General features: G+C 31.1%; 1 protein-coding gene across 1 annotated transcript; it reads left to right on the top strand.

Annotated features, from left to right (window-relative positions):
• Positions 1-12,276: 12,276 nt before the first annotated feature.
• Positions 12,277-13,161, top strand: LOC146952182 (uncharacterized). The gene has a single exon (XM_085706055.1). The coding sequence runs from the start codon at positions 12,277-12,279 to the stop codon at positions 13,159-13,161; it is 885 nt and encodes a 294-aa protein (XP_085562181.1).
• Positions 13,162-15,205: the final 2,044 nt, after the last annotated feature.

The following is a 15,205-nucleotide window of genomic DNA, read 5'->3' as shown; positions in this document are numbered from 1 at the left end:
GACCTGAAATATTTTTATTTAATTTTATATTTAATTCCTAATATTTTATGTAGCCAAAATGTCTCAACAAACTATATATAATACTTTCAATACTATCCATTAAATATTTATTTTTTTAGGAAAAGAAGTTTCAATTAGTTACTATCTCTTTTAGCACCATATTATTCAATTAGTTTTTTTCATTGAGGAAAAAAAGGCTTCGGTTTGTTTTTTTTTAACTATAAATAAAGGAGAATTTTTTAATCACGTAATCACATACTTTGAGCAGAAACTGAAACTCAAACCTTCTTTTGATTTAAGCTTTTTCTTTCTTTAGGTTTGACAAACACCTATACTATTGTTTCTTTTACTTTTACTTATGCTTAAATTTTTATTTTTATATATAATATAAGAGGGAACTAACACCTACGAGTGAGTTTACATTTTTTTTTCCAAGTCCTTGAACTATTGTTGTTGGCATCCATTACAAACACCTACGAGTTTCAAGCGCTTGAACTAACACCTATACTATTGTTTCTGTTTCACGTCCTTGAACCAACACCTATACTATTTTTTTTCTCTTTTCGATTCAATAGTAGCACTTTAATATTATTAATCACCTATACTATTATCACATATACTGTTTTTTCAGGTCCTTTTCGTTTCAATATTATTAATCAGTAGCGTTTTGATTTTAATAATAATATTTCAGGTCCTAAAATATTATTATTTCACCAGTAGCGTTTTAATATTATTAATCACCTATACTATCATTTTATGATAACACCTATACTATTATTTCAGGTCTTTATTTCTAAATCTATACTATTATTTCAGGTCCTTATTTCTAAATCAATCAATAGTATATATATAAAGTAAGGTTTGTTATGTCACATGTCACTTCCACATTCATTTTCAATATTTTTATTATTTTTAAAATCCAATATTTTATTTTTTGTCAAAAAAAAACAATATTTTATTTAACATAAATATCTCAACAAACTTTTGATCTTATGCACTCAGTATTTATTTTTATTTTTATTGAATTTCTAATATTTTATGTAGCAGAAATATCTCAACAAACTACACATCAATCAATCAATCAATAGTATATATATATATATATATATATATATATATATATATAAAGTAAGGTTTTTTATGCCACATGTCACTTCCACATTCATTCTCAATATTTTTATTATTTTTTCTATTGTTAAAAAACAATATTTTATTTAACATAATTATCTCAACAAACTTTTGATCTTATGCACTCAGTATTTTCTTTAAATTTTTATTGAATTTCTAATATTTTATGTAGGAGAAATATCTCAACAAACTACACATCAATCAATCAATCAATCAATCAATCAATAGTATATATATAAAGCAAGGTTTTTTATACCACGTGCCACTTCCACATTCATTCTCAATATTTTTATTATTTTTTTCTATTTTTAAAAACCAATATTGTATTTAACATAAATATCTCAACAAACTTTTGGTCTTATGCACTCAGTATTTTTTTAAAAATATTTATTGAATTTCTAATATTTTATGTAGCAGAAATATCTCAACAAACTACACATCAATCAATCAATAGTATATATATAAAGTAAGGTTTTTTATGTCACGTATCACTTCCACATTCATTCTCAATATTTCTATTTTTTTCTATTTTTAAAAACCAATATTTTATTTAACATAAATATCTCAACAACATTTTGATCTTATCCACTCAATATTTTCATTAAAATTTTTTTGAATTTCTAATATTTTATGTAGCAGAAATATCTCAACAAACTACACATAATACTTTCAATAAAGTTTACATGTATGATCTTATTTTATGATTAAAAGACTTCAATTTGTTTATTTGTTTTTAGGAAAAGAAACTTCAATTAGTTATTACTAATCTTTTGGCATTATATCATTCAATTAGTTTTTATGTTTGAGGAAAAAAAGGGTTCGATTAGTTTTTATTTTTGATAAAAAAAAGGTTCGATTAGTTAGTATGTTATCTTTTAGCAGCATATTCTATTGCAAATGTTAATTATAAATAAATAAATTTTTGTTAATCACATATTTACATATTTTGAGCACAGGCAGAAATCCTAAACCTTTTTTTCATCTAACATTTTTTCTTTTTCAGGTTTGCCAAACATCAATTTTATTCCCTTTTAATCGATTTTTTTCTCTCATACGCATGAGCCACGAAACAAACCCATGACCACATGTTTAAAGGGACCCAAAACTCTTACCACTTGGACTAATTCATTATTGATTTTGTTACACTTTTTATTCTTGCATTGAACATTCATCTCATCATTTATATATATTTTTAAGATATTATTATAATTGTAAATTTAAATAAATTCAATCTAATATACTTACATGTGTATTCGTGCACACAAACTTATAAAACTTACTATTTAATATCTAACACGGGCAACGCCGGGTCTCTAAACTAGTAAATAATAAGGATAAGGATTAAGATATCTATTAAATTTTTGTTTTGAAAAATATTCACGGTTTATTAGAGAGAGAAATGGAAAACATATATGATGCAAATTAAGAGCCAAAATTTTAGGATAGAGTTGTTGCAAACCTAATAAGGGATTAATGGAGGGAAAAAATTAGGTTAAGTTGCTGCAGACTTAACAAAATTAATAAATAAGGATTTAACCTAACAAATTTCATCTAAAAAAATGCATCGCACCAATTTCATTCCTATCCTCTCACCTTTTTTTTGTCAATACTTTGTACACTTATTTAATAATAAAAAAATGCATCGCAAAATTTCATGCCTTTTTTTTAGACAATATTTTGTACTCTTATTTAATACTAAAAAAATTCATCGCACCAATTTCATTCCTTTTTTATGACAATATTTTGTACACTTATTTAATACTAAAAAAATGCATCGCACCAATTTCATTCATATCATGTTGCCTTTTTTTTTTACAATATTTTGTACACTTATTTAATACATTTACAAACATAATACCCTAATTTCCATGCAAACACGGCTACCCTACTCCTTATTTATTAATTTTATTAGGTCAGCAGCAACTTAACCTAATAATTTCTCTCTAAAATGTTGCATTAGGTTAGCAGCAATTTAACCTAACAAATTCCATCTAAAATGCAGCACATCAATTTAACCTAACAAATTCCCTCTAAAATACAGTAATCCCTAATATTTCTCCTCACTGATGAGCTTTTCATTCCTATCTTGTTGTGTCATCGTTTGTATATATCTATTGTTTCTGTAGACTTTTTCTTGACAAGTTGTTATACACTTATTTAATACGTTTACAAATATAATACCATAATTTCCATGCAAACTCGGCTACCCTATATTATTATTATTATTATTATTATTATTATTATTATTATTATTATTATTATTATTATTATTATTATTATTATTATTATTATTATTATTATTATTATTATTATTATTTTATTATTATTATTATTATTATTATTATTATTATTAAAACTAACTTTATATACATTTTAATTTAAATTTTATTAAACTCGGCATATGCTTTATCAAATTTAATAGATAATTTTCGATGAAGGTTGACTCAATTGGTAAGGAGTTGAATCACATGCAAGATTGTGAATGTTGACTCAGTTGGTAAAGATTTGAGTGACGCGTAAGATCGTGGGTTCAAGTGTCGTTGTCGATGTGAGAATATTTTGGGTGGGTGATCCGTAAGTAGCTATTTAGTGCTCTTTGAACTTGAGGTTTGCCATGACCCTGGTGAGCACCTTGAGGTTACCTAAACATTTTGTAACCATTTTTTTTAATAGATAATTTAGTTTTTAAATAATATATTAATAGAGGAAATTTTAAATAATTATTTGGTTAAAATTAAATTATTTATTTAATCAATTTTATATATACGATTTTTTTTCGTACATGTGTCCATTGTATAGATTCATTCTAAACACATACTCTCTTGATTATCATTTCAACTATTACAACTAGGACCTTTTTTATTTTATATTTTAGATTTTATTATCTATGAGATATATGAATTTTAAATAAATATTATACATAACCTAAATAATAATATTATACTGTATGTAACCCGGACAACGCCGGATAATTACGCTAGTTAATTTAACACATTTGGGCCAACGGAGCGTGCGTGCACTTGCAGCGAACTTTTACGGCGATACCAAGATACATTGTTGATATCATCGGGAATATCTTACTTTCAGAATTGTTATATTCAAGGGGAAGTAGATTTTATCTACGGTGCTGGACGAGCTTACTTTGAGGTATTCTATGTACTCCCTCCGTCTCATAATAATTGTCTCTTTACCATTTTTTCTTTTCCTCAAAATAATTGTCACTTTAGAATACCAATGCAGCATTTATTATTTTTTTTCCATTATTATACTCCCCCGTTTCAAAATGAGTGTCACTTTAGCCAAAAAATTTTGTTTCAAAATGAATGTCACTTTCGGTTTTCAATGCAATAATAACTTTTTATTTTCAATTGTACCCTTCAATTAATACTATGTTACATTACTTCCAAAATATTATTTTTTTCTTTAATGAAAAACTAACCAATAGTTGATTAGGATAATTTGGTAAAATTCCTATGACATTTGACTACTTTATTCAATTCCTTAATCTGTGTGCAATTGGCTAAAGCGACACTCATTTTGAAACAGAGGGAGTACCCTTATTTATTGAATTTCATCCAACTTAACTACTCCACTAACTACAATTAATAAGGGTGTTTTAGTAAATGATACAAATTTTACAATCAAAATCAACACAATTAATTATTTCCTTAATACCGTGCATAAACCTTAAACGACTATTATTTAGAGACGGGGGGAGTAACTTTTAATATATTGCTCTTTTTACTTTTTTGTTTTTTTTATTTTAATTTATAATATTTTTTTACTTTTTTATTTGACAGTTTATAATATTTTTTACCTAATTCAACTAGTTATGCATTAATTTTGGGAAAACACTATTTATAGCGACAAAATTGATCCCGATAACTCACGACACCTGGATTCCTTATTGCCCCTGCCCCACTTTTTATATTTGATTACCCATGAATTCCAATCCAGCAAAAGATCCAACGGCCAAAGTGTTTCGTGAATTCCTCGGGATGCGTTTAGTCTCGTTAAATAGCATAGCTCTTAATTTTGTCATGGTTTTTCACTTATGCAGAATTGTATGGTGAATGCTACCCAAGCTGAAAATAGACCTCCTGGTTTTGTCACAGCACAGCGCCGAACTTTTCCAAATGAAACAGGCGGTTTTGTTTTTAGAGGAGGCTCCGTTGTTGGTAGCGTGAAACTTGGAAGAGCTTGGGGGCATTTTGCAAGAGTTGTATTTTGGGAGACATATTTTTCTTCCATGGTGGATCCAGTAGGATGGGATATTTGGGTTTAATTTTAAATGGGATATTTGGGAACAAACTAAACTATAAACGGCACAGATGGCAGGCTGCCGACTATCCAAGTCCTGAGATAATAACTATAAATAGCTTAATGCGAAGAAGCAAAGGGTGCTAAAACTTTTTCAAAGTGTAGTAAGAAGATATATACCATTGGTTGTCACTAGACATGGAGAAGTTTTTTTTTCCAATGTTGTTGTTCATCATGAGTAGCTTTTATATTATTGGTGGAGCCATAGATTGTGGTAGCAATAAAATTTCACGTACCATCTTTGTTAATCAACAAGATGTAGGGGCATTTCAAATGATCCAAGCTGCCATTGACTCTATAAAGAGTCAAAATGATCATAATTACTACCTCCGTCCCTAATTATAGGACCCTTTTGAAAAAATAACGGGAATTAAGATAGTGGATATTTGTATTAAATATATTTGTAATTACTATTGGTTTTACAATTTTATCCTTTAAGAGAGAGGGTTGGTTTATGTTTTCAACATGTTATTTATTGCTTATTGAAGAAAAAGATGTATAATAAATAGGGGCATGTATGTAAAGAAATAATTAATGTAGTTGGAAATAGCAAAAGGGTCTTATAAAAAGGGACAAAAAAAATTCTCAAAAGGGTCTTATAATTAGGGACGGAGGTAGTATATATTTAAAAAATGTAAATGATTAGCCAAAGATACATTCACTGCATATACTCACACACTTGAAACAATCAAAGCGAAATGTCATGATTATTCTCGCAATCTCATTTTGCTTTTTACGCATCCATTCACCCATATCTAAAATAATCAAAGGTACCAATGTTAGGATTATCCTTTCACTTTTGCTCTCTGCATTTTGCATTTCACCCAATCTCAAAAACCATAATGTTATGATTATATCCACTCCCTGTCTTCTCCATCATCCACTCACAATCCAAAAGGTCAATTATATATCTTGTTTATTCATTTGGATTGATTGTATGTGTATGTATTTGTGTGTGCGCGCGTGCGCGTGTGCGTAGATGTAATTATATGTACTAGTTTTAACGTATAATTATATGTACTCGGTTATTCTTGGTTTTATTTAAAAGGGAAAGTAAACTACATATTATCACAACTAAGATATGTTGGCAAGTCATCCATCATTGTCTTTAAAAGATGTGCGCGCGTGCACGTGCGTGCATGTGTGCGTAGATGTAATTATATGTACTAGTTCTAACGTATAATTATATGTACTCGGTTATTCTTGGTTTTATTTAAAAGGGAAAGTAAACTACATATTATCATAACTAAGATATGTTGGCAAGTCATCCATCATTGTCTTTAAAAGATGTGCGCGCGTGCACGTGCGTGCTTGTGTGCGTAGATGTAATTATATGTACTAGTTCTAACGTATAATTATATGTACTCGGTTATTCTTTGTTTTATTTAAAAGGGAAAGTAAACTACATATTATCATAACTAAGATATGTTGGCAAGTCATCCATCCTTGTCTTTAAAAGATGACAAACTATAATAACTTAAGTTTATGTCTTCTGGTTTCTTATCCCAGTTTTTTTTTTTTTGAGGGATGGTTTCTTATCCCAGCTAACACGGTTTGTTTGTACGTCAATATAATAAACATTTGCAGAGGTGATATCTTGCCCGCAAAAAATTATATACAGGTTAAAAAAAATGTCGCATAAGAAAAATATTGAATATTGTATACAATAATATACACATACACTCTTAGGTGAATGTTTTTTCAAAAATATATATTTACAAAAAAACTACATAGACAATTGATTTGAGTGGTCGAGAACAGTTTTGATTATATCATTATTATAGAAAATATTCATTTAAAGTTAAACTTACACATGATATTTTTATAACCAAATACCATCCTAGGGGATCTACCACGAAAGAATCTTTTTATAACCAAATACTCATCCTAGGAGATCTACCACGAAAGAAAAATATGTCTCTCAAAATATAACTCTACAACTAATTTTACAAACGGACCTTCCTCGTAACTATTGTAAAAGACTCTCTGGGTCTTCCAAGTTTCACACTACTAATTTTACAAACGTGCCCTCCTCTAAAAAAAATTGTTTGTTTAATAAGGAAAACGACAATGATATGTTGTGACAAAACTATGAGGCCTATTTTTTTCGTTTGTGTACCATTCATCATACAATTTTGCACAAGTGAAAAAGCATGAAAAGACTAATGCAAAGTTATTTGAATTATGTAGAGACTATTATAAATTAAAATCAATAAAAACAAAAAAAATCAGAAAAGAAAAAAATATTTTAAAAATTACATAGAATACCTCAAAATAAGGTTGGCCGTCTTAAGATTCAATTTTTGAAGTAAGATATCTTTGATTATATGAGCAATGTATCTTTGATTATATGAGCAATCTTAAATTACATTGACAGAAAAGAGAATTATTTATTAATTATGAATATTTTGGTTAATTTTCTTTTAAAAAAGAATTATTTATCATTTTTTCTTCAATGAAAAAATTATTTATCATTTTTAGTCAAAAAGTAATTATTTATTGTTCTAAAAAAGGTTTTTTTTAAGGGTGAATTATTTATTTATTTCAGTCAAAAAAGAGAATTATTTATTAATTATGAATATTTTGGTCAACTTTTTATTTATTTTATGTACTTTAAAAAGTTTTTCATTTATTAAATTTATTTTTTATGTGATTATTTATTATATATATAATTTAGAAAATAGAAAAATTAGAGAGACTGAAATATTTTATTTATTTAATAAACTGATGCTTTGTTTCTGGTCAAAAAAAAAACAATTTGATGCTTTATTCTAATAATTATTTTTTCTAAAAATCAACAATACGTTGACCTTCTGCTCAGGAAAAATATTATGACATTCAAATATGACAGTTTTGTTGATAAATCACTTTAATGCATTTTTACCTTGAATGTGATGCCACTCACATTGACATTAGGGGGTCTGGAGATGAATGTAGCGTTTATAGGTGCATCATTAGTAAATTATAAGTTGTCATAAGTTATAATACTCCCTCCGTCCCGGAATAACTGACCCATTTTCTAAAAAAAAGTGTCCCAAAATAACTGACTCATTTCAATTTTCATTACAACTTTCATCATTCCCAATACAATATAACACTAAATAATACTACTTTTATCATTCCCAATACAATATATTCCACTTTCCCCTTCATTTATACACTTTTCTTAATCTGTGTGAAAAACCAAAGTAGGTCAATTATACCGGGACGGAGGGAGTAGTATCGTTGCTACATGATCATTTTAATATAATGCAGGGTTTTTTATTGGGAATCTGAACCAGTTCCTTACACAGTTTTAAAAGTGTTAAACAACAATAAATTTAATGTCTTTGAAATGCAAGAAGAAATTGTAAAATACAGTAAAATCTTATTTTTCAAAGATAAGAACCCACAATCAAAAGAGAACGGTCAAAAGCTTGAAAATGGAACCCACTTAAATGATAACAAAACGTCGTAGTGGTAATGGCAGAAGAAAATGTGTCGTCATATTGAAGGATAATGAGAAATTAAGAAGATTTTGAAAGGAACGAGGATTAAGGTACAATATGTGGCACTTGTAGTTAGGGGGAAAAGTGACTTCTTATATTTGAAACACTAGATCGCCGACCCGTGCGATGCACGGGTCTTACCGATTAAAACATGCACAAATAAGTTATACCATAATAAAAAAAAATAATGAAAGTCATATGATAAAAATGTATTACATTAGTCATATCATCTTGACATTGATATATTTTGAAAATCATACATTGTAAATTAGTTATTTCATACATTACAAAATACTTCTCTATAAACGACATTTGAAGACATTGACATTTTGACCATCTTCATCAGTTATCTATATTTTCAACCCATTTTTTTTTGACGTATTCAACCAATCTCTTGAAATAACTCTTGTTAATAGTCATTGTAAGTATAAAACAATTATAATAAAAATTGTCTCCTTTGAGACTTGATCCAAACCTTATGTCAATTTTTTATCAAATGAGTCAACCCTTATTGACATGACTTAATACAGCCAGTTATAATTTGCCATTTTAAATTACAAATCATTAATTTTTATTTAAGACATCTTTGTGTTGGAGTTTAATAGCAAAACATAAGAATGATCATGATATGTAAAAGCATGTACAACTTAAATTGCATCACATTAATAAGAAAACAGTTAACAATTTAATAAGTTGTATAGAACCAACAAAAAAAAGTCGAATTCACCATATATATTGAATAGTAGGATTATGTACATCATTCGTGATATAAAACAATGGGGATCTTCGTTGAACAATTTTACATCATTCGTTAGGCTCCATGACGGTTCTCACACTAACAATAATTTGGTTCGAATAGAGAAAAGAAATCGTTATTGTGTATGAGAATAAAACCCTTTAGAACAACTCAAACCAAATGAACCGATATGTTAAGCACGGATATAAGAAGTGTTATATAAGACCAAACATTTCTTAACTTGCACTGCTATGTTTATATGAATCACACCAGAAAAATCTACTTTGAATTATAAAATAAAATATGTTATGCTCCATATCTCAAATTGTTTTAAATATGAAAAAACTACATGTAAAAATAAATGGATTTTTTATACGAAAAATCATAGAAATTATCTAAACTAATCATTCTTGAAAAGTAAAGGTTAGAAAAAGACATCCTTGAGTCTTTGGATTGAAGGATAAAAGACATCATAAAGGAGCCTAAAGGGAACCTAAAGACATCAGCAAGTAAGAAAATTACGAATTGATAGATTATGGAACCAAAAGAAAACAAATTAATAGATAAATATACTTAAATAGAAAATTCAACATCGTTTCACTTAATTCACTTAAGCTAGCTTTAATTTTAATTTTTTTTTTGAAAGACTTAAGCTAGCTTTAATATTTGTAGGTACAATTGAATTATCAAAAATCATATTTATTAAGCGTTTGAGATTTTTTTTTTGAAGGATATTTTAGCCTTTGAAATATCCACTTGAATATTCTACACTTATTTTGATTCTATCCACCACATAGGTAATAGGATAAATAAATAATTATTGTAAAATTCATGTGGATAATTGAGATACATAAGTATTTGGTTATATTTCTTTATTGCATATGAAGACAATCAACGAAGCATGCACCTGAGAAAGTATTTGCATAATGGAATTTCATAATCATTGTCATGTATAAAGTTATTGAACTATGGGGCAATGGCTTATAGAGGCAAATGGTTGAGAGCACAAATAACACAGCTGACTGCTGAAGACCATATAACTCATTTTCATCGAAATTTTGTTTGAAAGTCCACACAATCATGAAGATTGATGTATTTATTGTGGGAGCCTACACAGCTGACTGCTGAACCTCTTGTTTCGTTTGATATTATCAGGCATGTTGCAAACCTAATAGGGAAAAAAGATGTGAGCATGAAGGTAAGAACACATTATAATAATGGAGAAATAAAAAAGGTTGAGATCAACCAAGGCTGGAAAACAAATACTTGAATGTAAATAGCAAACAAACATGAAGAATGGTTAAAGAAGTGAATGGAAAAAGAGATTCAGACAACTGAACTTCACCGTACACTCATCGACATCAACCATGCCTCCTGCAACATTCTCTTTATTCTCCAAATCGGCGGCGGAACCACCTACTAAACCATCTCGAAGGTGACGAAGTTATTTTTTTTTTTTTTGAAACAACATAATATAATAACACAAATCCGGCACAAGACCTGCTAAACGGGAAGGCAATGATACAACAAAACAAACCGAAACAGAAACTGTAGCAACGGTACACAGCTGCTGTCATACAGCAATTTGTCACGCCCCAAACATTGAATAATCATGAACTGATATGTGTATACCAGTTAAACAATGGAATGACAAAAGGGTCTGAAGGTTAAGTCCAGACATCAGCAAAACACAAAAAAGATGAATGGAATAGCAAGATTGGAGTGTATTTATAGTGGGGATTCGGTTGTAGAAGCCATGCCTTGGAAACCAACATACGAGTTATGATTGGTAGGGAAAACCGAGTCTGCATGGGGTATGGGAAAGGTGAAAATTATTAGCATGAAAAAAAACATTGAACACCACCAAGAGTTATTGGGACGCGGCATACCATGCAAAACCAAAGAGTCATGATTTGAATTTCAAAGTGGGTATAGAATAGGAGGGAAAATTTGGAGGGTTAAGTTACTAATCACAATTAATGAAGGAATAATAGAGGGAAAAATTAGGTTAACTTGTTGCAAGACCTAATAAGCATTTAGAGTAAGGGATATGAAAGTGAATCAATTTATTGTCATTATTCATGACTCGATTTTGGAGTTTGAGGTGAGAGTGTTGTCTTGAATATGACGTCTTGCATAACTTTGTTATGCTTGTAGCCATGTAATGGACATCCCGTCGTTATATTAGAGTGCAACTGCATCGTTCGCATAAGGAGAGATGAAAGATCATTCCCCGAACAATTCAATCTTTGAGTGCAACTGCACCGTTCACGGCAAATTATGTCGAATACTCTTCACCTCTGTCTCCCGACACCTCATGAAGCATAAATCTAAGTTGATGAATCTATTTTTGATATAATTTATTCCATTTTTTTCTTTGTTGTTAGATTGTTAATTTAGGTTTTGGCCCGAAAGTATCGCTTAGATGTCCTATTTCATTACGAAACTTTGGTACACGCTAATAGAATAGAAGAAATCAGAGTTAGATTGGGGTTCGATGCATCATTTGCGGTGGATAAAATTGGGAGGAGTGGTGGATTAGCAATTTTGTGGAAGCAACCATTTGACTGCAATCTTATAAACTTTTCTCAAAATTTCATTAACATGGAGGTAGTTCATCCACAATATCCAAAATGGAGATTTACAGGCTTTTATGGTTACCCAGAAAATGAAAGAAGACGGGAGTCATGGGACTTGCTTCGAACGTTTTCACAAGACAATGCACTTCCATGGTGTATTATGGGAGATTTCAACGATTTGTTGTCAAATGAAGAAAAAAGAAGTCAAGTTGACCATCAACCGTGGAGGATAAGAGGATTTCGGGAGGCTGTTCAAGATAGCAGATTAATTGATCTTCACTTGCTAGGGTATCCGTTTACATGGGTGAAAGGCAGAGGTGGACATGATCTGAAGGAAGACAGAATCGATAGAGCTATGGCAACCCAGGCGTGGTGTGATATTTTTCAGCAACATCAACTCCATAATGTCGAATCACATAGGTCAGACCATTTTCCAATTTTACTCAAGTTACACGAAGTATCCCGAAAAAAGATGGTGAAAGAGTTCAAATTCGAAAATGCTTGGCTGATGGAAGATGACTTTGATGGCATAGTTGTAGGAGGATGGGAGAGAGGTCAATATGGTGAAGTGTTGTCACGATTAGAAAAATGCACGGAGGCGATGAATGAATGGGGTCGTAAGTTGCGGTACAAGTATAAGGATGCCATTGAAGAGTGTAGGGAAGAGATGGAGAGACTTAGAGGGTGTGTGCAGAGATCGCAAGTGGAAAGATATGAGGAAGTCAGAAATAAGATGGGTGTTTTGTTGGCACAAGAAGAAGCATTTTGGAAACAGCAGTCTAAGGTATATTGGCTCAAAGAGGGAGACACAAATTCACGTTTTTTTCATGCAACGGCAAGTTCGAAAAAGCGGCATAATAACATAATGGTGTTGAAGACGGATGAAGGGGAAATAGTCACGACTCAGTAGGATATTTGTGGAGTTGCAAGCAACTATTTTTCAAAGTTGTTCATGAGTGATATAAGCGTGATGAATTCCACGTTGGAGCACATAAATCTGAGAGTGACAGATGATGACAACAGTATGCTTCTAGCCTAGTTCAATATTGCAGAGTTTAATAAGGCATTATTCTCAATGCATTCAGACAAAGCACCGGGGCCAGATGGTTTGAATCCGGCGTTCTATAAAAGATTCGGGCACTTATGTGGAGTGGAGATATTTCATGTGGCAACAGCTTGGTTGAATAATGGGGAGTTTCCGTCTCAAGTGATAAATACAAATATTGTGCTTATTCCAAAGAAAGATAATCCAGAGACCATGCGAGACCTCAGGCCCATTTCATTGTGCAATGTTATTTACAAAATCATTTCAAAGGTACTGGCTAATAGACTCAAGCCTTTTTTGCAGAAATGTATATCTCAAGAACAGTCGGCGTTTGTAGAGAACCGCTCAATTATAGATAATGTGATGGCTGCCCATGAGATAATTCATTATATGAAGTGTAAAAGAAGAGGTAAAGTAGGAGAAGTTGCGTTGAAGATAGACATAAGCAAAGCCTATGATAGAGTTGAGTGGGAGTATGTGAAGAAAGTAATGTGTCGATTGGGTTTTCATGACAGATGGATAAATTGGATGAATATGTGTATGGAAAGTGTTAATTATCAAGTGCTTGTCAATGGAGAGAGAGTGGGACCAATTGTTCCAAAGAGAGGTCTTAGGAAGGGTGACCCACTGTCACCTTATTTATTTATTTTGTGTGCAGAAGGCTTATCTTCTTTACTAAAAAAGCTTAAGCGAGAGGAGATATTCATGGTGTAAAGGTGTGTCGAGGAGCGCCGCTTGTCACACATTTATTATTCGCGGACGATTGTTTTTTGTTTTGCAGGGCCAATATGCGGGAGGTTACAAAAATAAAGGAGATATTGCAGGTATATGAAGCTGTGTCAGGACAAGCAATCAATTTCCAAAAGTCGGAAATTTTTTTCAGCAAAAACACATCAGAGGTGGATATGGAGGAAATAAAAAATGTGTTTCAAGTCACAGCCACTTTGGGAAATGGAAAGTACTTGGGAATGCCTTCAATGATAGGTCGAAACAAAAGAGCTATGTTTGGTTATGTGAGGGACAGGGTATGGAGAAAGATTCAACAGTGGTCTGGAAAGCATCTGTCAAAAGTTGGGCGCGAAGTACTTATTAAATCTATAGCATAGTCAATTCCAACATATTGTATGAGTACATTTCTTTTACCAACTACCTTAGGGGAAGAGATCCAGCGGATGATTAATTCGTTTTGGTGGGGATCAAATAGGAGGCAAGGAAAAGGGATTAATTGGCTCAATTGGGACAAATTAACAATGAGGAAGGAGTATGGAGGTATGGGTTTTAGGTACTTTTTTGGCTTTAATTTGGCTATGCTAGGGAAGCAAGGTTGGAGACTTTTGACTAACCAAGATACTATTGTTGCTCGCATTTACAAAGCCAAATATTTTCCGAAGACTGATTTTTTGGGGGCTTGTCTAGGCCACAACCCAAGTTATATTTGGCGTAGTATCATCGCTTCACAGGTATTAGTTAAAGGAGGTCAAAGGTGGAGAATTGGGAATGGCAAAAGCATTGCGATTTGGACAGATCCATGGTTGCGAGAGGATGGAAACTCATATATTTCTAGTGAAAAAGTGCAAGTGACAAAAAGTATGAAGGTTGCGGATTTAATGGATATAAATGGTGCAGGCTGGAATTGGGAGCTGATTGCAGGAATTTTCAACGATCAAGATCAAGAGGCTATATCAAAATTGGTGCTGCTGAACCGAGATAGGGACGATAAGCTCATCTGGAAGTTCAATAATCAAGGAAACTACACAGTGAAATCGGCCTATAGGTATGCAATGGAAACACTTGTTGATAACGAGGAGTATCGAGTACCGGGGGACTGGACAAGAATGTGGAAAATGAAGATTCCGCAAAGAATTAAAGTATTTTTATGGAGGGCACTGAGAGGAGTACTCCCCACGCG

The sequence above is a fragment of the Medicago sativa genome, chromosome 1 (genome assembly GCF_051527215.1).
Source record: "Medicago sativa cultivar Bolivia chromosome 1, Bolivia_mono, whole genome shotgun sequence".
NCBI lineage: Eukaryota > Viridiplantae > Streptophyta > Magnoliopsida > Fabales > Fabaceae > Medicago > Medicago sativa.
The sequence above is the reverse complement of the archived record's forward strand: the minus strand, read 5'-3'. Positions and strand labels throughout refer to the sequence as shown.